This window comes from Nerophis lumbriciformis, linkage group LG32 (genome assembly GCF_033978685.3).
Source record: "Nerophis lumbriciformis linkage group LG32, RoL_Nlum_v2.1, whole genome shotgun sequence".
NCBI lineage: Eukaryota > Metazoa > Chordata > Actinopteri > Syngnathiformes > Syngnathidae > Nerophis > Nerophis lumbriciformis.
The window spans coordinates 25237895-25264662 of NC_084579.2; the positions used below are offsets into that span (position 1 = coordinate 25237895).

General features: G+C 40.3%; 1 protein-coding gene across 6 annotated transcripts in view; it reads right to left on the reverse strand.

The window, feature by feature from the left end:
* Positions 1–924: 924 nt before the first annotated feature.
* The window catches only part of ccdc74b (coiled-coil domain containing 74B), a 35383-nt gene continuing 9539 nt past the window's right edge, over positions 925–26768 (reverse strand). The window contains exons 1-6 of one of the 6 annotated variants that reach the window (XM_061926894.2): positions 25220–26055; positions 23902–24085; positions 22690–22790; positions 22558–22611; positions 19341–19507; positions 19031–19238 (exon numbers count right to left, since the gene is read on the reverse strand). In XM_061926894.2, coding sequence (XP_061782878.1) covers positions 19396–19507; positions 22558–22611; positions 22690–22790; positions 23902–24085; positions 25220–25464 — 696 coding nt within the window. In that variant the 5' untranslated portion in view covers positions 25465–26055 and the 3' untranslated portion in view covers positions 19031–19238; positions 19341–19395. Of the gene's footprint in view, positions 1207–1452; positions 1903–19029; positions 19239–19340; positions 19508–22557; positions 22612–22689; positions 22791–23901; positions 24086–25219; positions 26056–26768 lie in introns of those variants that run through there. The other 5 variants (XM_061926891.2, XM_061926892.2, XM_061926890.2 and 2 more) reach the window with 5 other exon arrangements.

Here is a 26768-nt window from a genome sequence, read left to right on the forward strand (position 1 = left end):
CTGTGGTCACCTGATAACCTCTCCACACAGGAGAGGGGGGCAGAGCAGAAAAGAGACGGCAGATCAACTGGTCTAAAAAAGGGTCTATTTAAAGGCTAGAGTATACAAATGAGTTTTAAGATGGGACTTAAATGCTTCTACTGAGGTAGCATCTCTAACTGTTACTGGTAGGGCAGTCAAGAGTACTGGAGCCCGAATAGAAAACACTTTATAGCTCGCAGACTTCTTTTGGGCTCTGGAAATCGCTAATAAGGAGTTCTTTGAACGCAGATTTCATGCCGGGAAATATGGTACTTTACAATCAGCAAGATAGAACGGAGCTAGACCGTTTAGTATTTTATACGTAAGTAGTAAAACCTTAAAGTCGCATCTTAAGTGCACAGGAAGCCAGTGCCACATTCATTAGTGATTTTTGGATATAGATGAAGTAATAACTTATTGTTCACCCTAACAAAATGTATTGCTTGACATTGTTTAGCTTGGCATCACATACGCTACAATGATTGAGTTATTGTCGATTGTTGACTTCAAACTTTGTATTTTTTTTTTGTAGTAATTAGGATGTCATCCTTAATATTTGTCCAGTTCAATGATGTCTTCAACACAAAGTACTTTGGCATCCTCCGGTTCTGATTTAATTTGACGGAGCGCACTCCACATGTCTTGAATGGTCTCCTGCTTCTTTAAAGGGGTCCAACAAAACAATCTTTTCTTATTCATTGGTCCCTGTTTTTGTGGATTTGGGATCTGCTTGAGTCCTGAAAATTTTGAATCAAACCACGGAGGCGTGGCGGAGATTTTCATAAAATAATCTTGCCTTCCTTCATACAAGCCGTTTGGAATTTGCCCATTTTGTGACGGTTTTGTTACGGTACGGAGGAGAAGAAGACGGCACAGAATGCAGGAATGTCATTTTAGCTCTATTTATTTTATATTACAATAGAATGAAGTGTGTAAAATAATCCAAAATATGTATGGTGTGACTATGTGTAGCGATTAACTGAGAAATGTTACCAGGAGCGTTGAGCGAGAGGCGGAAGATCAAGAGGGGCAAGGCAGGCTCGAAGGTCCAGAGACAGGCAGGAAGTCGTGGGCAATAACGAGGCGTCAAAAGTCTGTGTCCAGTCGGGAGATCGAGATCCAAGAGGCAGCCAGGGAACACGGGGAGATGAGACACACAGCTCGCAATCAGGAGACGGAAGAATGCTGCTGGAACGACACGACACAGGACACAGAGAGAGAGAGATAGAGAGAGAGAGAGAGAGAGAGAGAGAGAGGTTGACACAAGTTGGCTTACTGTAGGGAACAGGAAACTACGTTCTGGCCCGGAACACAGGTTTGCACCGGCTTAAGAAGCCCAGGGAGCTCATCAGCGACAGGTGTGCAGATTGCAGATTGATTGTAGCTGCTTGCTGAAGCCGGAGTGGCGCGCGCAGGTGCGCTCTTGCAGGTGCGCTCTTGCAGGTGCACCCAGCGCAGCGCACAGCACTGAGGTGCGCCCGGGCCGTGACAGGTTTTCCAAGTTGTAACATCAGTAAATATCAACAGTGCACCCGGAAAGTATTCACAGCACTTTTTCCACATGTTATATTACAGCCTTATTTCAAAATGGAATACATTTGTTTTTGTCCTCACAATTCTGTAGACAATACTCCATAATGACAATTTGTAAAGGTTTTTTAAAAACGTTTTGCAAATTTAATTAAAATAAAAACATGAAAACATCCCATTGACATACTTAGTTGATGCACCGTTGGCAGAAATTACAGCCTCAAGTCTTTTTGAATATGATGCCACAAGCTTGGCACACCTATCTTTGGGCAGTTTCCCTCATTCCTCTTTGCAGCACCTCTCAAGCTCCATAGGTTGGATGGGAAGCGTTGGTTTTCATCCAGGATGTCTCTGTGTGAATTGTGCAAATTTAATTGGTTCCGTGATAGAACTCTTAACACAAAGCAGTTGTATCTCAAATCAACGCCGCTCATTGAAATGGATTGAAATTCATTTAATTGGTGCTTGCCACACTCTTAAAAATAACAATTCTAACATGCAATATGCCTCCTTTTATTAAAAAAACAACTGTATAACATAATGTAGTTTAAACGACTACAGTTGTTTTATCAAGTAATATAATAATGTACAGCATTCATCTTCGAGCTGCTGCTCCGTTGAACACACTACTAGCAGCTTCTCCATATTTTCATGGATAAATGTCCAACGTTTGGATATTATTTTAACATCCTTGGCTGACATTAGACTCATTCTGCTTCAGTATGTTGCAGACTAGCAGTTACTGCTTCACCAAGTTAGCTAGTGTGGAGAATGCATATATTTTTAAGTGTTCTTTCTTAATCCATAGTCATGTTTAAAGCAGCTAATATTGTCCCATGTGAACGCTTTGTTTTAAAAAAAAATCTTATGTCCGCTAGTGAACTATTTGTTTCACCTTGAAGGCGCCGTACTGTCCGCGTTGGGGTATATCATACTCCCTTTCTGTGGAGAAGGCCTTATTAAAGTTAAAGTTAAAGTACCAATGATTGTCACACACACACACACACGAGGTGTGGCAAAATTATTCTCTGCATTTGACCCATCACCCTTGATCACCCCCTGGGAGGTGAGGGGAGCAGTGAGCAGCAGCGGTGGCCGCGTCCGGCAATCATTTTTGGTGATTTAACCCCCAAATCCATCAGAGGGTCGTTTGTAACAGAGAATAATGTATGAATTTGCCTCTGGATTTCATTATTAATTATATATTTTTTAAGTAGACTGTCAATTTCCGATTCTGTTCATAACCTTTATGGACATAATTTCTAGGCGCAGTCAGGGCGTTGAGGGGATCTGGTTTGGTGGCTGCAGGATTAGGTCTCTGCTATTTGCAGATGATGTGGTCCTGATGGCTTCCTCCGGCCAAGATCTTCAGCTCTCACTGGATCGGTTCGCAGCCGAGTGTGAAGCGACTGGGATGGGAATCAGCACCTCCAAGTTTGAGTCCATGGTTCTCTCCCGGAAAAGGGTGGAGTGCCATCTCCGGGTTGGGGAGGAGATCTTGCCCCAAGTGGAGGAGTTCAAGTACCTCGGAGTCTTGTTCACGAGTGGGGGAAGAGTGGATCGTGAGATCGACAGGCGGATCGGTGCGGCGTCTTCAGTAATGCGGACGCTGTATCGATCCGTTGTGGTGAAGAAGGAGCTGAGCCGGAAGGCAAAGCTCTCGATTTACCGGTCGATCTACGTTCCCATCCTCACCTATGGTCATGAGCTTTGGGTCATGACCGAAAGGACAAGATCACGGGTACAAGCGGCCGAAATGAGTTTCCTCCGCCGAGTGGCGGGGCTCTCCCTTAGAGATAGGGTGAGAAGCTCTGTCATTCGGGGGGAGCTCAAAGTAAAGCCGCTGCTCCTCCACATCGAGAGGAGCCAGATGAGGTGGTTCGGCCATCTGGTCAGGATGCCACCCGAACGCCTCCCTAGGAAGGTGTTTCAGGCACATCCGACCGGTGGGAGGCCACGGGGAAGACCCAGGACACGCTGGGAAGACTATCTCTCCCGGCTGGCCTGGGAACGCCTCGGGATCCCCCAGGAGGAGCTGGACGAAGTGGCTGGGGAGAGGGAAGTCTGGGCTTCCCTGCTTAAGCTGCTGCCCCCGCGACCCAACCTCGGATAAGCGGAAGAAGATGGATGGATGGATGGATGTCAATTTTACAGTAAAAACTTTACATTTACAAAAATGTACTGTAAAATATATATTTAAAAAAAAAAAATTTTACAACCTTTTGGGGGGTTTTTGAGGGGAAAAGCTGGCAGCTTAGTTGCCAGAATTGTTTGTGTTAAATTGACATTGTTTGCGGAAAAACAGTAGAAGTTATTTTCTTATTCTGGCAACTTAGCTGTCAGTTTTTCTACCGTAAAAACAAATCTTTCCATATACAGTAATACGTTGTTAAAAACAACCATAGATTTTACAGTCAAAAACTGGCAGCTCAGTCAACAGAATTTTAACGCAAAAAACAGTAGTTTTTTTCAATTTACAATAATGTTGTAAAGAACAATGTAAAATGTATTGCCATTTTTACTAATTTGATGGGTAGTTTGCTGTTAAAGTTAAGTATTTTTATTTAAACAAAAACATGTTTGGAAAGTATGATGATATACTGTGATATTTGTTGCAATATTGGATACCATTAAAGTTTAAAAGGCATATTTTTTTTTCTGTCAAAATGAAAAAAATCCATTACATTTAGTGAGAAGATATTAAGTACTTTATTTACACATATCATTTCCAGGTGTTTGTGGGCGAGATAAAAGGATGTCGCGGGCCAGATCTGGCCCCCAGGCCTTGAGTTTGACACTAGTGGCTTAGAGGCAGCTCTTATTTCAAAACACTCTTAAGTTGAGGCAGTCACACATTTTTCTTTCGCAGAATATAAAGTGAATAAAATGTGTGATCCTCTTTTGGATCGTAGCTGCAGTACTAGTTCTCCACTGCAGATAGTGTCGTGAAATTGCATTCTATTAAACTTGTAATATTTTTTTCAAGCAAAATAAGAAACCTGCAAATGCGCGGAGGAGTGAATGCTAAACTGGGAATGTGTAAGAATCTACTGTGGCCTACAAATGCATTGACCCAAATACAAGACTCCTAAAAACGTCTCATCTTATATTCAGGATGCAGAGATTTATATATGCAAACCAACATTTGGTGGCAGACAACTTCACAGCTTTTCTTCCTGTCACTCACGCACACCAGTGATCTGTATAGGGACAACCGCTGAAAAAACTTGTAGCACGCACATATATCAAACAGTCCATAGAGGTATTTTTTTATACCTGTTTTATCTGTGCACAGTAATTAAAACTCTAACAAGTAAATCAGGGGTGTCAAACGTACGGTCCGTGGGCCGGATCAGGCCCGCGAACAGGTTTTATCCGGCCCGCGGGATGAGTTTGCTAAGTATAAAAATGAGCCAAAAATTTTTTATGAAAGAAACCGCGTTCTAAATGTGTCCACTAGATGTCGCGATAGCAATTCTTTGTATCTTTGTAGGTTATGCTACATATGTAAAAAAACATAAACCACATGATGTTAGTGCACCAGTCAAGGAAAATTATTAAACTATATAAATAACATCCTGTAATTAGATTTTGATATTATTTTTTTATTTTGATAGATTGAAAATTAACACCAATGAGTTGACTGATGAACATTATCACATAATTTAATCAGAAAGTATAAATAACCACAAATAAAGATAGAATATTATCAACCGCAACATGTAAGTGTAAAAAACCCCAAAAACAACAACATTATGATTTGTACATTTTCAGAATGTGCTTGTTCTATTTTAAAAAAAAGAAAACAATCTGAAGTTGTCTTTATTTTTCAGTCATCGTGCCGTGATTTTACCAGTCCGGCCCACTTGAGAATAGATTTTTCTCCACGTGGCCCCTGATCTAAAATGAGTTTGACACCCCTGAAGTAAATGATCCAGCATGGTTGCGCAGTAACAATGGATTGTTGTTATGATGTGCTGTGACGTCAACAATTCCAAATGTGTAGTTTTTCCATTTTACTTTAGGCAACGTTTAGCTGCATGGCTTACTGCCAACAGGGACTTATTCCAAAAGCAACAGTTAGCATAATCATGTTTGACATTAATTTAACAAGGAGTAGGCAGAATCAACATAACATGCTGAAAGGAAGTGAGTGCACTTAAGTGCAGTGTTTCAATAAATAAAAACACCTATTTGTATATGAAGGGGGAGAAGGTGTTAGCTAACAAGTGACTGAGCGTGACAAACCGTCCAATAGGGTGTCACTAGTTTAGAATAGATTTACAAAAAAAAAAAGTGTAGCACCGTTTTTTTTTCTGCTTTCAGGTTTTAGTCACCATTTCCCTTGTGGCTGCAGCTGCCACAACAGAGAAGCTCTGCACCCTGCAACACCCTGTGCATATTAATAGAACTGAGCCCATTGAGCACCAATGAGTTTCCATCCATCCATCCATTTTCTACTGCTTATTCCCTTCGGGGTCGCGGGGGGCGCTGGAGCCTATCTCAGCTACAATCGGGTCGAAGGCGGGGTACACCCTGGACAAGTCGCCACCTCATCTCAGGGCCAACACAGATAGACAGACAACATTCACACTCACATTCACACACTAGGGCCAATTTAGTGTTGCCAATCAACCTATCCCCAGGTGCATGTCTTTGGAGGTGGGAGGAAGCCGGAGTACCCAGAGGGAACCCACACAGTCATGGGGAGAACATGCAAACTCCACACAGAAAGATCCCGAGCCCGGGATTGAACCCAGGACTACTCAGGACCTTCGTATTGTGAGGCAGACGCACTAACCCCTCTTCCACCGTGCTGCCAGTTTCCATACAGTCATGATAAAAACCAGAGAAAACGTGTGTATATGAAGGCCAAAGTAAGACTTTCTGGTGTGCTGACTGTCAGTCGTAGGTTCTTCAGAAACACCACAACCACTTTCTGAAAACACCTCATCCTACTGAGATGTGTCAAGTGTTAGCTGGAGTATTTTCCCCTTCCATGCAAATAAGTAAGATGCTGTCGCCAAAAGGCAAACACAGAATGACTTGCATACGCAGTCAAATGAGACATAAATACATCTTTAAATAACTAATTACTCATGTGTCAATGTGTCATTAATTTATTCACTGTAAAATTACATTTAATTATCAATATTTGTTTTTTTGGGTTTTTTTTTTTTGGTTTTGAGTTTATTTCGAACATGCATACAATTACTACATGATACATCACAATTTCCAGTTTCTCTTTTCAACATATTCGAAAAGGAGTAGGAAGAAGCAGTTCTTATTTAATCCTACCCCTTTTTCCAGTACATAACAATTGTTAACACTTTAGTTCACTTCCTGTTCTCAATGTATTCACAATATACTCCATAAATAATAACATAACATTTTTTAAATAAATAATGAAGTAAGTTGTATTTCCTATGGTGAGATAAATATGATGATCAATAAATTCAAAATATTAATCATGTTTTTTCTTCTTTGTACTTTGTTAACAATTTGAAGAGTTTCTTGAATTGGATCATATTAGTACACTGTTTGATTTCTTTACTTAATCCATTCCATCGTTTAATTCCACATACTGATATACTAAAGGTTTTAAGTGTTCTGTGTGCATACAAATATTTTAAAATACATTTTTCTCTATGGTTATATTTCTTCTCTTTTGTTGAAAATAGCTGTATATTCCTGGGTAGCAGATTATAGTTTGCTTTGTGCATAATTTTTGCTGTTTGCAAATTTACCATATTGTGGAATTTCAGTATTTTCAATTCAATAAAGGGTTTGTATGTTCTCTATATCCAACATTATGTATTATTTTAACTGATCTTTTTTGTAACACAGTTAGTGATTGAAGCATACTTTTGTAGATATTTCTACACAATAACTAAGATATGGTAACACTAGCGAGCAGTAGAGAATATGAAGTGATTTTTGGTCCAATGCATGTTTTGCTTTATTCATTATTGAGGTGTTTCTTGCCACCTTATGTTGTATATTTTTTATATGACATTTCTAGTTCATTTCATCATCAATCATTATACCTACAAATTTGATTTAATTTACTCATTCAATTTCTATTCCTCTATTTGTATTTGTGTTTAACTTTTCCTTCTACTGTTACCGAATAGCATTATTTCTTTTACGGTTGTGTTGCATGGTAATGTGCGGTTCGTTTCCCCAAGATGCAGACGGACCTCTGGAAGCAGTGTGCAGGTAGGAAAATTATTTATTCTTCATAAATCAGGCAAGAATATAAATAAACAGAAAAACGTGCCGATTGCACGGGAAGCTATGGCAACGCTAACGGAAAAGCTTAGCATAGAAAACAGGAACAATTAGAAGCAAGAATCATTAAACGTAACTGTTGCGTGAAGCAAACAAAACAGCCAGACCAAGTGTGGCGAGAGGCAGGAATAAATAGCTCTCTGATTAGCGCCCGGGAGCAGGTGAGCATCCTGACCACTAATAAGAGGCAGGTGAAAATGATCAGCACAAACCCGGGTGCTGAAAAACAGAACTAATATTTGTTCGATAAGAAAAGAACCGAGTCCTCGAACTCAAATCCCTTTTTGAGAACCGGTACCCGTTATCGAGACCACTATAGTAAAGAAAAAGTGTTGGTTCTTTATTCGAATCCCTGGGAACGACTCCCGTCCCGACAAGAAATGTCCCGTAGGACATCACAAGAAATGACGTCACGTAGCTCAGTCATTTGTCACGGTGGGGTGCAGCGTGCTGCGGTTCGTTCTCCCGGGACGCAAAACTGACGGCTCCGGACGAAAGCGTGCAGGTAGGAGATGATTTATTTCTCATAAATTATACACATTACAACAGACGGGAACGAAACAAAAGGAAAGCGTGCCGTTCGCACGAGAAGCTAAAGAAAAAACTTACTTAGCACAGGAATACTAGAAGGTAGTGATGGGTCCGGCAACACCGATGCATCGGCGCATGCGTCGAGCTCATAGAGCGAAACCCTGTGTCGGTGCGCGTACCGCTTTTAGAAAGTCACGTGACCGATCATGAGCTGTTTTGGTCACGTGACCGATACGCGAACTGTGTCGCACTCAGTGTTGGGACTAACGCGTTACTAAGTAACGCGTTACTTTAACGCCGTTAGTTTCGGCGGTAACTACCGTATTTTCCGCACTATAAGGCGCACCTAAAAACCACAATTTTTCTCAAAAGCTGACAGTGCGCCTTATAACCCGGTGCGCTTTATTACGATTCATTTTCATAAAGTTTCGGTCTCGCAACTTCGGTAAACAGCCGCCATCTTTTTTCCCGGTAGAACAGGAAGCGCTTCTTCTTCTACGCAAGCAACCGCCAAGGAAAGCACCCGCCCCCATAGAACAGGAAGCGCTTCACCCGCCCCCGGAAGAAGAAGAAAAAACGCGCGGATATCACCGTACGTTTCATTTCCTGTTTACATCTGTAAAGACCACAAAATGGCTCCTACTAAGCGATCCGGTTCATAAAAAGACGCAATCTCTCCATCCGCACACGGATTACTACCGTATTTCACAGCTGATATTCCTGTGAACCGCACTGTGGAACGGGAGCACGTACGGTGAATATTCGCACCACAGGGAATGAGAAGTCATCCTTCACTGTGGTTCTAGCTTGCCATGCTAACTTCCACCCATGATGATATTCAAAAGGAAGACCTTGCCAAAAGAGACCTTTCCAGCCGGCGTCATCATAAAAGCTAACTCGAAGGGATGGATGGATGAAGAAAAGATGAGCGAGTGGTTAAGGGAAGTTTACGCGAAGAGGCCGGGTGGCTTTTTTCACACAGCTCCGAAGGCGAACACACCTTCACTAAGACGGGCAGATAGCGCCGGTCGACATACGCCAACATTTGCCAGTGGATCGTAAATGCCTGGGCAGATAGTTTCGGTCACAACTGTGGTCCGAGCTTTCCGGAAGGCAGGATTCACAGAACTGCTGCACAACAACAGCGACACTGAATCCGATGACTTCGACGAGGCGGAGCCGGCCATTTTTGGATCCCACGCTTGCGCAACTTTTCAATTCGGACACCGAAGACGAAGAATTCGAAGGATTTACGAATGAAGAATAACTTCAGAAGGTGAGCGCTATGTTTATTTTGTGTGTTGTGACATTAACGTTCGAGCAACATTATGTTGCTATTTATTGCTCTACACCATTTTGAATTTTACTATGTTTGTGATTGCACATTTGCGTACATTTTGGGACAGAGTTGTTAGAACGCTGGTTTTCAATATATTATTAAAGTTTGACTGAACTATCTGACTGTTTTTTTGACATTCACTTAAGCGCAGCGTTTTTTTGACATTCACTTTAGCGCAGCGTAGGCGCGGCTTATAGTCCGGGGCGGCTTATTGGTGGACAAAATTATGAAATATGTAATTCATAGAAGGTGCGGCTAATAATCCGGTGCGCCTTATAGTGCGGAAAATACGGTAGTAATCTAACACGTTATTTTTTTATATCCAGTAACTCAGTTACCGTTACTACATGATGCGTTACTGCGTTATTATACGGTTTTTTTTAATGTAGTATCGGCTAGAAACAGAAGAAGTGTCGTCCTTCTGTCTCACAAGGAAAAGAAAAGGCGTGCTTTCCTCGACCGAGGAGCGGAGCGCAGGGGAGACGTTCCTCCAGGGCCTATGTACTTCGGGGCTAACACCCTTCACTTTACCCGGCAGTGGGTCTTTACAGCTCCGGACTCGAGGGTGAATGACGAGGCCGGCGGTTTGTTGCAATTTTGTGACTTTATTGGTGTCTTGCATGCAGCCATCCACCAAGCTAGAGCACCTGCACACACTAACTGTTGCGCTCCCTCACCTCTCTCGCCCACTCACTCACTGACGTCACTCACCTCACATGCTGTCATTTCTTAAAGGGCCACACGCACACACACACACGCTACTCTCATAACAACTAAAAAGACATCATGGCGAAGCCAGAAGTCGAGTTACATGGAGACATTGTCACTACTTTTCTTTTGTCGAGCACAAAGAAAATAACATTTTAGTTAAATGTAAGTTGTGTCTTGGATCAAAGATCCTATCTACTTAAAGTTAAAGTGCCAATGATTGTCACACACACACTAGGTGTGGTGAAATTATTCTCTGCATTTGACCCATCACCCTTGATCACCCCCTGGGAGGTGAGGGGAGCAGTGAGTAGCAACAGTGACCGCACCCGGGAATACTGCCCAAAACAGCAATTCAAATCTGCTGAAACAGCTACATAAATGTAAATGGGTTATACTCGTATAGCTTTTCTAACTTTTTCAGGAACTCAAAGCGCTTTGACACTATTTCCACATTCACACACACATTCACACACTGATGGAGGGAGGTGCCATGCAAGGCGCTAACCAGCACCCATCAGGAGCAAGGTTGAAGTGTCTTGCTCAAGGACACAACGGACGTGACTAGGATGGTATAAGGTGGGGATTGAACCAGTAACCCTCAGATTGCTGGCACGGCCACTCTCCCAACTTCGCCACGCCACATAAGCAACATGCTTTGACGAAGCTAGTAAAGAGAGACACAGACTCCGATGCCACTTCACCTCCACCTAAGGATTTTAACGGAGGGACTGCTAGCCAGGACAACATTGATAGAGCCATTGCAGCGTATGTGCTAGAAGACATGCAGGCTATTTCTACAGTGGAGTCACCCGTTTTCTGGCAGCTAAATAGCATGATACCGGCATCAAACAACAAATGGCACAGAAAACATGTTCCAAGTACCTGGACAGTGAGTACATAAACATGGAAAGCGAGCTAAAGAAAACACTCCAAACTCTGCCTCTGCTCATCATTGAAGGTACACACTGTCAATTCTCTTATATACTATTTCATTCTAGACTTCTAGAGTGTTTGATTATCACATCACTCTAAATGTATAGACTATAAAGTTCACAAACATAAAGAGGGATGCTAGTGGGCCAGGCCAATCTTTCATTTTCTCTAAACTAAAACTGGGGAAATGTGTAGAGTCTTCTGGGCTTCACTACAGTGTTGATCTCCTGAATACATGATTTTATTTCACAATTCCTTGAGAGAAAAAAAATGCCTGATTAGGCTTTGTGTATGTCATGTGTGCCTTCCTTGGGTGAAGCCAGCTTTACAGCTATGTTGTTATTATGCGGTTTGTTACTTATGTATGTTATGTTGCAGCTATTTAAAATAGTTTTGTCAATTTGTTGTGGCCTGAAATAAATTGGCCCTTTGAAACATATCTTTGTCTTTGTGTGTTGTATGTAGACCACATTGCTTAGCAGAGTTCAGTGATGCAAATGCATGTCAAGTTGATCAACACATTGTATTATTCTCCAGTGCAATAACAGTACTGAAACGAAGGCTAAAAGGGCATTAATGGGAGCCTTAAAAAAAAAGGAGAAAAAAATAAGTAACTAAATAGTTACTTTTCACAGTAACGCATTACTTTTTGGTGTAAGTAACTGAGTTAGTAACTGAGTTACTTTTGAAATAAAGTAACTAGTAACTGTAATTAGTTACTGGTTTTCAGTAACTAACCCAACACTGGTCGCACTGACGCCTCCTCTGTGCCCTGTGAGCGGGTCTTTTCTACAGCCGGAGAAATAATACCTAAGAAGAGAAAGCGTCTAAAATTGAATACGATGAAAAAACTGTTTGTTTTTAAAAAAAATAAAAATGTGTAAAAAAAAAATAAAAAATTTCCAGGTCCACAAGCATCCTCATTCACAACACGTTCTCTTAGATTTCCATGTTATGATACGTATTCACATTATTTGACTGTATCTAAAAAAGACAAAAAATATATTTTTATTTAAATGAAGTTATGAAATAATCCTAAATGAAATACAATGACTTGGTTTATATTATTGTGTATACTAGGTCAGTGGTTCTCAACCTTTTTTCAGCAATGTACCCCCTGTGAATTTTTTTTAAATTCAAGTACCCCCTAATCAGAGCAAAGCATTTTTGGTTGAAAAAAAAAAGATAAAGAAGTAAAATACAGCACTATGCCATCAGTTTCTGATTTATTAAATTGTATAACAGTGCAAAATATTGCTCATTTGTAGTGGTCTTTCTTGAACTATTTGGGAAAAAAAGATATAAAAATAACTAAAAACTTGTTGAAAAATAAACAAGTGATTCAATTATAAATAAAGATTTCTACACATAGAAGTAATCATCAACTTAAAGTGCCCTTTTTGGGGGTTGTATTAGAGATCTATCTGGATTCATGAACTTAATTCTAAACATTTCTTCACAAAAAAAAAAAAATCTTTAACATCAATATTTATGGAACATGTCCACAAAAAATCTAGCTGTCAACACTGAATATTACATTGTTGCATTTCTTTTCACAGTTCTTTTTGACCGACATTTTAGTGACAAACCTGAGCTTGTGCTTCACTGAGTTTATGAACTTACATTCATATTTTGTTGAAGTATTTTTCAATAAATATATTTATAAAGGATTTTTGAATTGTTGCTATTTTTAGAATATTTTTTAAAAATCTTGCGTACCCCTTGGCATACCTTCAAGTACCCCCAGGGGTATGCGTACCCCCATTTGAGAACCACTGTACTAGGTCATAAAATCAGTGTCAGTTGAGTCGGGCCATAGGTTGCCTGTAGGGATTTTTAATGTCCAGCAGATGTCAGTATTTAGTGACACAGTATCGACACAGTATCAATACAGTTTTGCAATGTGTCGAAACGCTTCATGACGCCTCATCAACCCATCACTACTAGAAGGTAAGGTAACTTTAGCACAGGAATCATGCGCTCGAAAACCAGAATGCCAACGTAACTGTTGCAAATGCAAACAATGAAGCCACGACGAGTGGCCGGAAAAGGCAGGCTTAAATAGAGTCTCTGATGAGCAACAGGTGCGCGTACAAGGCAGGTGAAAATCATAAGTAACCATGGTGACTAAAACAAACCCCCGAAGTGCACAAAACAATTAAGTCCAAAAGTAACAGAACATAACTAAACAAAACATGATCCAACAAATATATACATCATTTACTGACCTTTTTATAATAAAATATCTGTGAATTAGTATATACAACAGTTTTGTAATATGTAATTAATTAATTCAGTCATTACTGAGATGAAGAATATCTTATTTTCAATAAGGTTGAAAGTATTTCTCATAATTCTTCTTCTTTGTACTTTGTAAGCACTATTCATTTGAACAACCTCTTAAACTGGATCATATCAGTACAATGTTTAACTTCTTTACTTAATCCATTCCATCATTTAATTCCACATCATTTTAGCTGTTTGCAATTTTAGCAAATCATCATCAAACTTTAATATTTTTGACTCAATAAAGTGTTTGTATGTTCTCTATATCCAACATTATGTATCAGTCTAATTGATCTTTTTTGTAACACGGTTAACAAATGTTGCACACATTTGTAGTTATTTCCCCACATTTCTGCACAATAACTCAGATATGGTAATACTATAGTAGCGAGCAGTAGAGAATGTGAAGTGATTTGTTAAACCAAATATTGTGGGGTTTTTTCCATATACAACAACCTATCTGGACTCGATAAGAGAATCGATAAGGAATCGGTTCGATAAGAGGATTCGAAAATAGGCTTGAACTCGATAATTTCTTATCAAACATCATCCCTATTTATGTATATATATATCAGTGACGTGCGGTGAGGTTCATGGCTGGTGAGGCACTGACTTCATCACAGTCAGATTTACAAACATATGAACCCTAAAGAGTCTCTTATTCACCATTTGATTGGCAGCAGTTAACGGGTTATGTTTAAAAGCTCATACCAGCATTCTTCCCTGCTTGGCACTCAGCATCAAGGGTTGGAATTGGGGGTTAAATCACCAAAAATGATTCCTGGGCGCGGCGCCGCTGCTGCCCACTGCTCCCCACACCTCCCAGGGGGTGAACAAGGGGATGGGTCAAATGCAGAGGACACATTTCACCACACCTAGTGTGTGTGACAATCATTGGTACTTTAACTTAACTTTAACTTTACACATACAAACTGTAGCACACAAAAAAGCACATTTAATAAAAAAAACGTTATTATGGTCGTACCTTTACTTATAAATGAAGTCCATGCGTCGCTGTTGTGCTGGATTAATGAACCCCCTGACGGGAGTGTTATATCAACTAAAGCCCTCACTTCAACTTTCCACGTGCAAGATTGAATCTATTTAAAAAAGTGTAACCGAGGGTTTATAAATGTCGCCTATACTGTATGAAACTACAAAATAACAAACACGGAGGCTCCAGTTTACACGAGGACCACTTTATTTACCTTCTTTCAAAAACCTCCGCTCCACTCCAACGTTATCACTTCCGCTCTTAGCGCCTTCAAAATAAGAGCTCAAGGCATATACTGTATAACAGCGCATAACAGGAACTTAACATCACAAAGAGGAAAGCCCATAAAAATAGGTTACAAAAGTTATTTAATAAGAAGCCAAAAAGTGCAAAAACAATAATGTTCGTGTTGGAGGAGTTGTGAATTAGGTACACCTGCATAATGTTGTGGCCCTGCAGTCATTCACAACTCCTCCAACACGAACATTATTGTTTTTGCACTTTTTGGCTTCTTATGAAATAACTTTTTTAAATAGATTCAATCTTGCACGTGGAAAGTTTAAGTGTGGGCTTTAGTTGATATAACACTCCCGTCAGGGGGTGCAAATTCTACGGCGGGGGTGCAGGAGGCGGATTACTGCGAGCCTCAGCCAATGCGTCTTTTGCAGCCGTTTTATGATCGCTCAGCACAAGAAATACGTTACACCAGTGGTTCTCAAACTTTTTTTGTCATCCCCCACTTTGGACAAGGGGGAGTTTTCAAGCCCCACCTGCCCCCATCGCCCCAACAGAACGCTAATGCCAAGCTTAACATTTTCAAATTTATTGAACATCAAGTAACATCAAGTTGTATACATTCAAACTCAATAACATAACATAACATCAAGTTCAATAATAAATAAAATAACTGTGCAGCTGTGGTATAACTTGCATCAAGTTCAATAATAAATAAAATTAAAGCTGCAAGCAGCGTTGGTCGGGCCCGCGTATTTGGCAGGTGCTAGTCCTAAGTGTCCCAATACTTTTGTCTACTTTTAGTCTGAAGTGTCCCAAGACTTTTGTCTAGTGTACCTACCTTGTCTGCATTGTGTGGGCACGTTGGTGCTTCCTGCTTTTGAGCAGCCATCTTAAAAAAACAGCACCGCAGGAGCATCAGTGCAGCGGGTCTTTGAAGGGTCATAAAATCAAAACCGGAGCAGGTATCACAACTCTTTCACCAACTTTTAATCAGAAGGGTTCAATCTCTCTCCTGTGTTAGTTTGAAGCCGAAACAACAAACGCGCTCAGAGGAGATAATGTTTGAAGAAAGGTGACGGGTTTTTACAAAAATGTTGTGTTGAAGGGGGAATAGCAAACTTCCTGTTGATTTTTGCTGGGGGTTGGCAATTTATGAAATGTAGGTCTAAGTGAGACCTACATAGAGGTTTTTGTTTCATCTCTCTCCGACCTTCCCAGTGGGAGTTACAGGCAGTTTTATAATTTTTTTCTTCCGAGGAGCAGTTTTTTGTCCGTTTTATTCAAAAATTGCTGTGGAGCGCAATTTTTGAATTTGGGGTTAGGTTTTTTTATTAGATCACAGTTTTTGCCAGTCCTGATGTGTGTGTTCAGTTTGGTGAGTTTTGAAGCATGTTAAGGGGGTCAAATTACAGCGCAAAGAGGCAAAAGTGACTGTTTTTAGTACTTTTTTGTCTTGAAGGGGGAATTGCCAACTTCCTGTTGATTTTAGCCCGAGAATGTACCATTATGAAAGTTAGGTCTGAGTCAGACCTACATAGAGGATTTTGTTTCATGTTTGTCCGACCTTCCTAGTGGGAGTTACAGGCAGTCTAGTTTTTTTTTTCCCTAGGGGGCGCTAGAGCGCAATTTTGAGTTTTGAGGTTTGGTTTTTTGATAAAAAGTTTTGCCGTATATTACTGATGTGTGTGTAAAATTTGGTGAGTTTTGAAGCATGTTAAGGGGGTCAAAGTAGTGCGCAAAGCTGCGGAAGAATAATAATAAGAAAGAATAAAACGGACGAATAACAATAGGTCCTTATGTCCCATTGCATAAGGACTCCCTGTGGGAGTCCTTTTGCAATGGGCCATTGCGGGCCCTAATAAAATAACTAAGCATGACTGACACCAGGTCTACTGCAGCGGGGAGAATGAGCTGCTCAGCAGTTGTGTGAGGTGTCATGTACTGTTTTGTCATGTCCGAGCCACCGTAGCATGTGTTCAGTGTGTGACGTCACGGGAGGGAGGGAGAGTTTGGACTCTCGAAGTTGTTAATAAACGGGAGCGATCCGAGGCATTGAGTTGAAACGTGTTGCCTGATTATTATTAAATTAAGACACCTAAATAAGCACATAGGTGAAACCGAGGACATAACATGTGTTTTTTTGCATTGTGCAATTCTGTATGCAACTCTATATGAAGCCATTTGAGCGTTACTGTTTACTGATGTAGCTTTTACCATGCGCTTCTCCTGTTGACGCTACTCTTGTCAGTTTTCTTTGAAAGAAATCAAGTGGCTTATTGACGTGATTGGGGTGTGTGGTCTCGAGGTGTCTCTTTAATTTGTTGGGTCTCATGCTGTCTGCTGCTAGCGCTTTTAGACACAGAACACACAGGGGTCTCTCCTCTGCCTCCACCACCACTGCCGTGAATCCAAGAGCAAGATACCCTTCATCATATTTTCTTTTCGGTTGGCTTTATGGTTGATTAGGCCCGTCAGATTTTTGTTTTTCTGCAGGCGCTGGCTCTGGCTCTGGTTCGACGACCTTTGAGGTGCCAGTCACAAATGTATCCATTTTGTATACCGTATTTTCCGCACTATAAGGCGCACCGGATTATTAGCCGCACCTTCTATGAATTACATATTTCATAATTTTGTCCACCAATAAGCCGCCCCGGACTATAAGCCGCGCCTACGCTGCGCTAAAGTGAATGTCAAAAAAACGCTGCGCTAAAGTGAATGTCAAAAAAACAGTCAGATAGTTCAGTCAAACTTTAATAATATATTGAAAACCAGCGTTCTAACAACTCTGTCCCAAAATGTACGCAAATGTGCAATCACAAACATAGTAAAATTCAAAATGGTGTAGAGCAATAAATAGCAACATAATGTTGCTCGAACGTTAATGTCACAACACACAAAATAAACATAGGGCTCACCTTCTGAAGTTATTCTTCATTCGTAAATCCTTCGAATTCTTCGTCTTCGGTGTCCGAATTGAAAAGTTGCGCAAGCGTGGGATCCAAAAATGGCCGGCTCCGCCTCGTCGAAGTCATCGGATTCAGTGTCGCTGTTGTTGTGCAGCAGTTCTGTGAATCCTGCCTTCCGGAAAGCTCGGACCACAGTTGTGACCGAAACTATCTGCCCAGGCATTTACGATCCACTGGCAGATGTTGGCGTATGTCGACCGGCGCTATCTGCCCGTCTTAGTGAAGGTGTGTTCGCCTTCGGAGCTGTGTGAAAAAAGCCACCCGGCCTCTTCGCGTAAACTTCCCTTAACCACTCGCTCATCTTTTCTTCATCCATCCATCCCTTCGAGTTAGCTTTTATGATGACGCCGGCTGGAAAGGTCTCTTTTGGCAAGGTCTTCCTTTTGAATATCACCATGGGTGGAAGTTAGCATGGCAAGCTAGAACCACAGTGAAGGATGACTTCTCATTCCCTGTGGTGCGAATATTCACCGTACGTGCTCCCGTTCCATCAGTTGCTGTGAAATACGGTAGTAATCCGTGTGCGGATGGAGAGATTGCGTCTTTTTATGAACCGGATCCTTGTCCTTTGTAGGAGCCATTTTGTGGTCTTTACAGATGTAAACAGGAAATGAAACGTACGGTGATATCCGCGCGTTTTTTCTTCTTCTTCCGGGGGCGGGTGGTTGCTTAAAGCGCTTCCTGTTCTATGGGGGCGGGTGCTTTCCTTGGCGGTTGCTTGCGTAGAAGAAGCGCTTCCTGTTCTACCGGGAAAAAAGATGGCGGCTGTTTACCGAAGTTGCGAGATTGAAACTTTATGAAAATTAATCGTAATAAAGCGCACCGGGTTATAAGGCGCACTGTTAGCTTTTGAGAAAATTTGTGGTTTTTAGGTGCGCCTTATAGTGCGGAAAATACGGTACATTATATACCTCAGCTAACTAAACTATGGAAATGTATAATATAGTTCATATAGCAATACGGTCTCACTACACAGCAGGCCAGCAGTTAGCCGAGTCCGCAATCCATGGTGAGGCACAAATGAGTGTGTGTGTGTGTGTGTGTGTGTAGATAGCCAGGCCCCTGGCCTAATTCTTTTAACCCAATGTGGTCCCCCGAGTCAAAAATTTTGGGATCCCTGGCATAGCATAACAATCCCTGTGTGATAATAAAAACTTTCACACCATTATTAACTTTATTTAGGAAAAGTATGTTTATTTAAAATAAGCACGCAATACTGTAGGTCCAAAAGTCCAACTTTTAATGAAAATATACTTTCGAATTCCTGCGATAATGTTATGATTTAATACACTTCTTCTACTTCATGATACCCACAGGAAGTGAAAATATGGAGTTGTTCAACGGTCCTAAAACTTTTGTCCACATGAGCTTTACCTGTCCATTTGGTAATCACCAACACCTAACAAATAGATCATAAATAAATACATGCATGAATCTGCTACTGGAACTATATACAGGATTACATTCAGTCTTTGAGTGAATTTGCTGAAAACAAATGTACCTTAGCCATCTTGAAGGTGGTTGGTGCTGAGGGGTGATGATGGTCTGTTGTCTTCTCAACGCACTGTGGCCTTGACATGGCCTCTGTGCACAGCACGAGCCCTCCTCTGGCGCTCTGCCATGGTGGAGCTAATGCTTTGAGTGAGCGCTGGCAGGGTCACACCAGTCCTGGGAGAGACAAGAGGCTGTTTTGTATGCTTGGAGCATCACACTTACAGGAGGAGTGCTTAAGGGCAAGTATGTTGAGTCAAAATGACCACAGTCAACCTCACTATAAGGCTGTGAAATGTGATTCCTGCTAATAATAATTCAAGAATTCACTGAACTGAGTGGTAGCGTTTCTCACACTCAGTTTTTTTCAAATTCACAATTCCTATTTATTCGGATTCTGAATCGATCCAAATGTTAATAATCGATTAATAAAAAGCTGTTTTTTAAGTCTTCTCCTTCACTATACATACTGTTTGTCAGGCAGCGTAGGGTATTTTTACAGAAAAGATGGCACTTAAGTCTCAGTATGGAGGAGAAAAAATACAAAAGCCCTGCCTCTCGAAAGGCAAATGTTTGGGCTCACTTTGTTTTCTACAGTTTCCCTACAAAGAATAAGCTTCACATGACATTGAGTGTCCGATCTACTAAAGCGGGGGTGTCCAAAGTGTCGCCCGGGGGCCAATTTTCGCCCGCAGTTCGACCCATTAGAACGTGGGCGATACTGAATCAATAAACAAAAAATCCTTGTCTGGATGTGGGTTCAGATCAGGGGATGTCTTGATTTGTGAAGCCCTTTGAGGCACTTGTGATTAAGGGCTATATAGATTGTGATTGCTTGATTGACAAACATCCAAATACCGATTATTTACATATGTTCAATAAAGTAATATTCCAGACGCATTATCACAACACATGCTTCTCCCACAGCGTTAAAAATAGGTTATGTTGTCAAGATCGCACTTCTACAGTATATTGCCCAGAAAAGGTGTTGTGTGCTGCATATTCCACGACATAACGAAACATCACAGGTGGGACCGTTGGAGCATGACATTATCAATGTGGAGGGAAATGAGTGTCTCCTCACAGCCGGTATGTACAGTGCATCTGGAGAGTATTCACAGCGCTTCATTTTTCACATTGTGTTGTGTTTCAGCCTTTTTACAAACTGGAATGAATCATTTTTTGGCCTCAAAATTCTACACACAATACCCCATATTAACATTATGTAAATCATATTTTAAACATTTCCAAAAATGTATTTAAAATAAAAAAATCACATCTACGTAAGTATTCACAACCTTTGCTCAATACTTTGTTGATGCACCTTTGGCAGCAATCACAGCCTCAAGTATTTTTTAATAGGAAGCCTCAAGCTTGGCACACCTATCTTTGGGCAGTTTCGCCCATTTCTCTTTGCAGCACCTCTAAACTTTCATCAGGTTGGATGGGAAACATTGGTTTTCATCCAGGATGTTTCGTACATTGCTGCATTCATCTTAGTCTCGTCAGGAGGTGACCAAGGACTTGATGGTCACCTTGTCAGAGCTACATCATTCCTCTGTGGAGGGATGAGAACCTTGCAGAAGGACAACCATCTCTGCAACAATCCACCAATCAGGCCTGTATGGTATAGTGTCCAAACAGAAGCCATTTTTCAGTAAAAAAAAGTTTGCCAAAATGCACCTGAAAGACTCTCAGACCATGAGAAACAAAATCCTCTGGTGTGATGAGACAATTATTGAACTCTTTGGCGTGACTGCCAGGCATCATTTTGGAGGAAACCAGGCACCGCTCATCACCAGGCCAATACCATCCCAACAGTGAAACGTGGTGGTGGCAGCATCATCATGCTGTGGGGATGGTTTTCAGCAGCAGAAACTGGGAGACTAGTCAGGATAGAAGGAAAGATGAATGCAGCAATGTACAGAGACATCCTGGATTAAAACCAACGATTCCCATCCAACCTACTGGAGCTTGAGAGGTGCTGCAAAGATGAATGTGCAAAACTGCCCAAAGATAGATTTGCCAAACTTGTGTCGTCGTATTCAAAAAAACTTGAGGCTGTAATTGCTGCCATAGGTGCATCAACAAAGTATTGAGCAAAGGCAGTGAACACTTATGTACACATGATTTTTTTTTTTTTTAAATAAATTTGCAAAATTAAAAAGAAAATCACATTGTCATTATGTGGTATTGTCTGTAGAATTTTGAGGACAACAAAATGAATGTATTCCATTTTGGAATAAGGCTGTAAGATAACAAAATGTAGAAAAAGTAAAGCACTGTGAATACCATCTGGCAAAATACATCACTTAAGTTTAAAATTCCAAACAGCTGGTTTGAAGAATGTTTGGAAGAAGGCTTTAGGTTGTTTTATAAATATCTCCGCAATTCCTCCTTGGTTTGATTTTGAATTTTCGTGACTAATGGGGTTTTGAAAGGCACAAAAACAGATACAGGTAAGAAAGGTCGGTTTTGCATAATATGTCCCCTTTAAAGTATACGGTATTATTTCATTATCAAACATAATGAAAAGGGCCATCAACTAAAATAGTTGGTCCCAACAGTCTCCCATCTAGTTGGTTGCACTGCAGAGTATGCATTAGCATCTGTTTTATAACATATTAGCGTCCCTTCACTGGCTCCCTGTGTGTTATCGAATCAATTTTAAACTCCTTTTATTTGGTTTTAAATGTCTAAACAACCTCGCGCCAACCTATCTCTCCGACCTCCTTCAGCCTTACTGCCCCACCCGATCCCTAAGATCAGCTGATCAGCTGCTACTGACGGTCCCTGACACAAGGCTGAAGCTTAGAGGTGACAGAGCTTTCGCCGTTGCTGCTCCCAAGCTCTGGAACGACCTACCTCTGAGTGTTAGACAAGCCTCCTCTCTTCCTGTTTTCAAATCTCTCTTAAAAACATACTTTTATTCCATGGCTTTTAACACTGAGTGATATCCATCCTGCAATGGCGCCCCATAATACACCTGCTGTGAACCTGTTTTTATGTTTTTATGTTTTATTTATTCTATTTTATTTTTTTTATTTTTTTATCGTGTTCTGTTTGTGTTGTGTTGTGTTTGCTCGGTTCTCGTATTCTCTTTTAACCTGCCCATTGTACAGCACTTTGGCTACCCCTGTGGTAAATTTTAAATGTGCTTTATAAATAAAGTTGATTTGATTTGATTTGAAAAACACAATACATATGATAGAGATATATTTACGTACGTTTTTGCTGTTTGCAGACCCAGTTTAGGAAACCTGTTGCTGTCTGAAAATTTGCTGAAAAAAGAAACCTGGTATAAGAATAAAAATTAAATTGCATATATTTTGGTGATAGTTTATCTTTTTATACTTTACCTGGTACTGTCAATGAGGTATTCTTTGGTCAGGTTGTAGTTTTCTGGGGTGATTTTCTTGTTGAGTACAATATCTGTCAGCAAAGCCTTGTAGCGCACAATCTAGGAGACCGAGTTAAGTATTCACAACTCTTAATTTTTTCCATATTTTGTTATGTTACAGCTTAATTATAAAATGAAATACATTTATTTTTGTCCCCATAATGACAATGTTGTTTTTTAAACAGTTTGCAAATGTATTACAAATAAAAAATCACATGTACATACATATTCACAGCCTTTGCGCAATACTTTGTTGTTGCACCTTTGGCAGCAATTACAGCCTCAAGTCTTTTTGAATACGATGCCACAAGTTTGGCACACCTATCTTTTAATAGTTTCACCCATTACTTTTTACAGCACTTCTCAAGCTCCATCAGGTTGGATGAGAAGCGTTGGTTTTAATCTAACTCTGTACATTGCTGCATTCATCTTTTCCTCCATCCTGACTAGTCTCTCAGTTCCTGCCACTGAAAAACATCATGATGCTGCAACCACCATGCTTCATTGTAGGGATGGTATTGGCCTGGTGATAAGCGGTGCCTGGTTTCCTCTAAACATGATGCTTGGCATTCACGCCAAAGAGATCAATCTTTGTCTCATCATACCTGTTCATTTTGTTTCTCATTGTCTGGCAGTCTTTCAAGTGTATTTTGGCAAACGTTTACTAAGAAATAACTTCTGTCTCGATACTATATCATACAGGTTTGATTGATGGATTGTTGCAGAGATGGTTGTCCTTCTGTATGGTTCTGTTCTCTCCACAGAGGAATGCTGTTGCTCTGACAGATTGACCTCCCTGACTAAACTAAGATGAATGCAGCAATGTACAGAGATGCTTGTGGCATTATATTGAAAAAGGCTTGAGGCTGTAATTGCTGCCAAAGGTGCATCAGCAAAGTATTGAGCAAAGGCTGTTCATAATTATGTATATGTGATTTTATATTGTTAATACATTTGCAAAATAAAAAAATAAAAAACATTTTCACATTGTCATTATGGGGTAATATTGTGTGTAGATTTTAATAGACAAAAATTAATTTATTCCTTTTTGTAATAAGGCTGTAACATAACAAAATGTGGAAAAAGTAAAGCGCTGTGAATACTTTCCGGAACCACTGTACGTATTATTTTACTACCGGATAGCAGGAAAGCTTCTTGACTCCATACATACTTCTTGAGACTGTAAACTGTTGGTGCTGTAGAGCTGCTGGATGATGAGCTCACAATCCCGCAGGTTGGAAGCGTGCGGTGGATGGGATGATGGATTGGTGTGAAGTTGTCGAGGCTGTGCCCCCGACGTACCTGAGCCACGTTTAGGTCTGAAGGGTCCTAGAGTTTCTCTGCAACCTCCCACACTACGTAACATAAGAATGTTAGTTAACATGAATGTATATTATTCATCTTATTGGATTGTGACACACTTAAAGGTCCCCTATTATGAAAATGTGACTGTAATATGTGTCTCTAGTGCCTGTTTATGAGCATAAAACGGAGAAACAAAAATGATACTCTCCCAAATTTGTTTGATACACTTTTGAGAGAGGGTGCTCAAAGCTTCTCTCAAAAGTGGATCTTTTTATGACGTCAATAAGGGAAAAACATTTCTGTATTGAAATGATGAGGCCATCCCCGTGTATGTTCCAACATTTTAGAGGACAACTCTGTAAAAAAATGGGGGGCAAGCATCTTAATATAAAGCCTGAAGCGCTGCAAACTGTCAGTAAGCTAGAGACGTGGGAGTTTGATAGTTTAGTTTTTATAACCTAGCATGATGTTGCTGTAAAAAAAAATATTTTAGCACTGTAGCTCATGTAGCGATGCTGATGTTGCTAATGTTTGTGTCCTTCCGTCCAACTCTTTAAAGGGGCTGTTTGCAACTTGCCCAAGTACATTTTTAAAGCAAAAAATATAACAACAACACCATTGGTGCTTATGTTACCATTAGTGGCTGTACAGAACATATGTGTTAAAACTGTCTATATTTTTCACAATTACTAAGTTTGTGTAACAAATCTTTTTACCGGTCCAAATCAAATGATTGGTGTTTACGGCATGTACAAATTGTACAACAGGGCTTCTTGAAGCTGGGCAAACGGCATTAAAGGGGAACTGCATTATTTGGGGAATTTTGCCTGACGTTCACAATCATTATAAAAGACTTGACGACAAATGGATTTTTGTAATGCATTTAAATATTAACTAAACGTAAACAAAAGTCAGTTTACAGCGGAGCAAATGGGGGCTCCTCTATCTCTCCGATAAAATCCAATAAAGAACCATTAAAAAAGCACCAACAATACTCCATTTACATTTCGTGACTTGAATATCAACCAAGTATTAGTGATATTGTTAAAACAAAGACAAACTATTTATAGCGGCGCCATGATCACTACCATGTGTCCCTATGTTTACAGTATCGAGTGGTCTGCTGGTTCCTCGCTTCCTTGCTCCCTGTAAATGCGTTCTAGATCATAACTCGTGCATCTCACCGGCACAGAAAACGTCTGCATTCCGACAAGTTGGTACACTTTGACAGCCATTTAGGACTCGGAAATGGCCTGAACGACACGAAAACATTCTTCACCTTTATGGGAATATATGAACATCCTATCAGTCGGCATCTTAATGACAGCAGACCTTGTTGGCTCTCATGAAGTCTGCAGTGAGTAATAATCAGTGATGAAGAAAAAAAAAAAGGCAAACGTGATACGTGTTTGAAATCAATGCGCTGCATATCCTTAAAATGATCAAAGTGATCAAAGTACCGGTACGTAAAAATAAATGTTGTTATAAATGTGCCTGGTATTACATTACATATATACTTACATCAGGCCTATTCAACTGTCGGCCCGTCAAAGCTTTTCATTTGGCCCACCGAACATCACCCAAATAGGCATGATGAAACCATTAAAACTAGGGTTGATCATGTATGCAGAACTCCCGCCACCCAGTAGGGGAAAACAGCGAGTCATATGTGTCACAGTGAAGCAGCAGTGCGGTGAGTAGAAGAAGACTACTCATTGAACCCTTAAAAAATCATAATAAATAGCGAAAATGAAACTTTTAACAACGACTGGACAACAAAGTATGAATGTTCTACCACAAGCAAGTGATCGAGTCATTGTTTTCTGGTGGACCTTTTACACATTGATCCAGACAAGCAGCAACAATGGTAGAAATACCAGCATGTAAGCTTCATCACAAAACTTGGTCAAACATTGGTAAGTAGATATAATTTGTGCATAAAGATGTTCACTTTGTTTTGTATTGAAATTGCTGACTTCATGATGTATTTTGGATTCGTGGTCGTGTTGTTTTGTGTCTAAGAGTAATGATCAAAGCTTGTTTAATACTTTTAGTGCTAAATTTGACCAGCTGAGGACGACAACGCTAATAGTGATAAGTCACATACAATGTTTTGTGTGTGAATGTTCTGTATGAACATTCGTAGTTTATTGTGTGAATATATTAACGCTAAACCTATTTTATTGATGTAAAAAACACTATCAATATTATTTATGTAAATACACAATGGACATTATACTTTTATTGTGTTTATTTTATGTTTATATTATCAGTCTTACAAACCTAAATGAAAGAAGTCGTGTAAATAAATAAAACTAACGAAGGAAAATAATTCAAAAGTAGGAACATCAATCCTCGACAAAACCTGGAGCTTCTTTTTCTTCATACTGTTAACTAGCTGCAGACGCTGGAAACGAGTAGTGAGGGCAGAATAATGAATTTATTGACAGTGCAGAGTGAAAGCCGATGTGTTTACTTTGTAATTAAGTAAACACAGTCTCAAAGAAATATGACCAACGAAGGCACTTTCTGACGAAACGTCCACATTTCGATGTTGGGCCCCTGAGCCCTCGGGCTCTCTTCATTATGACATGAATAGCCCTGACTTACATCATGTATATAAAACCTCAATGGAGGTATTTGGATGTTTTTAAGGGCGTGTTCTCCGTAGGGCATTTTTAAACTGTCTAAAGAAATTCCATTATCAAGGCTGAATTTCGGCTTGCACTAAGG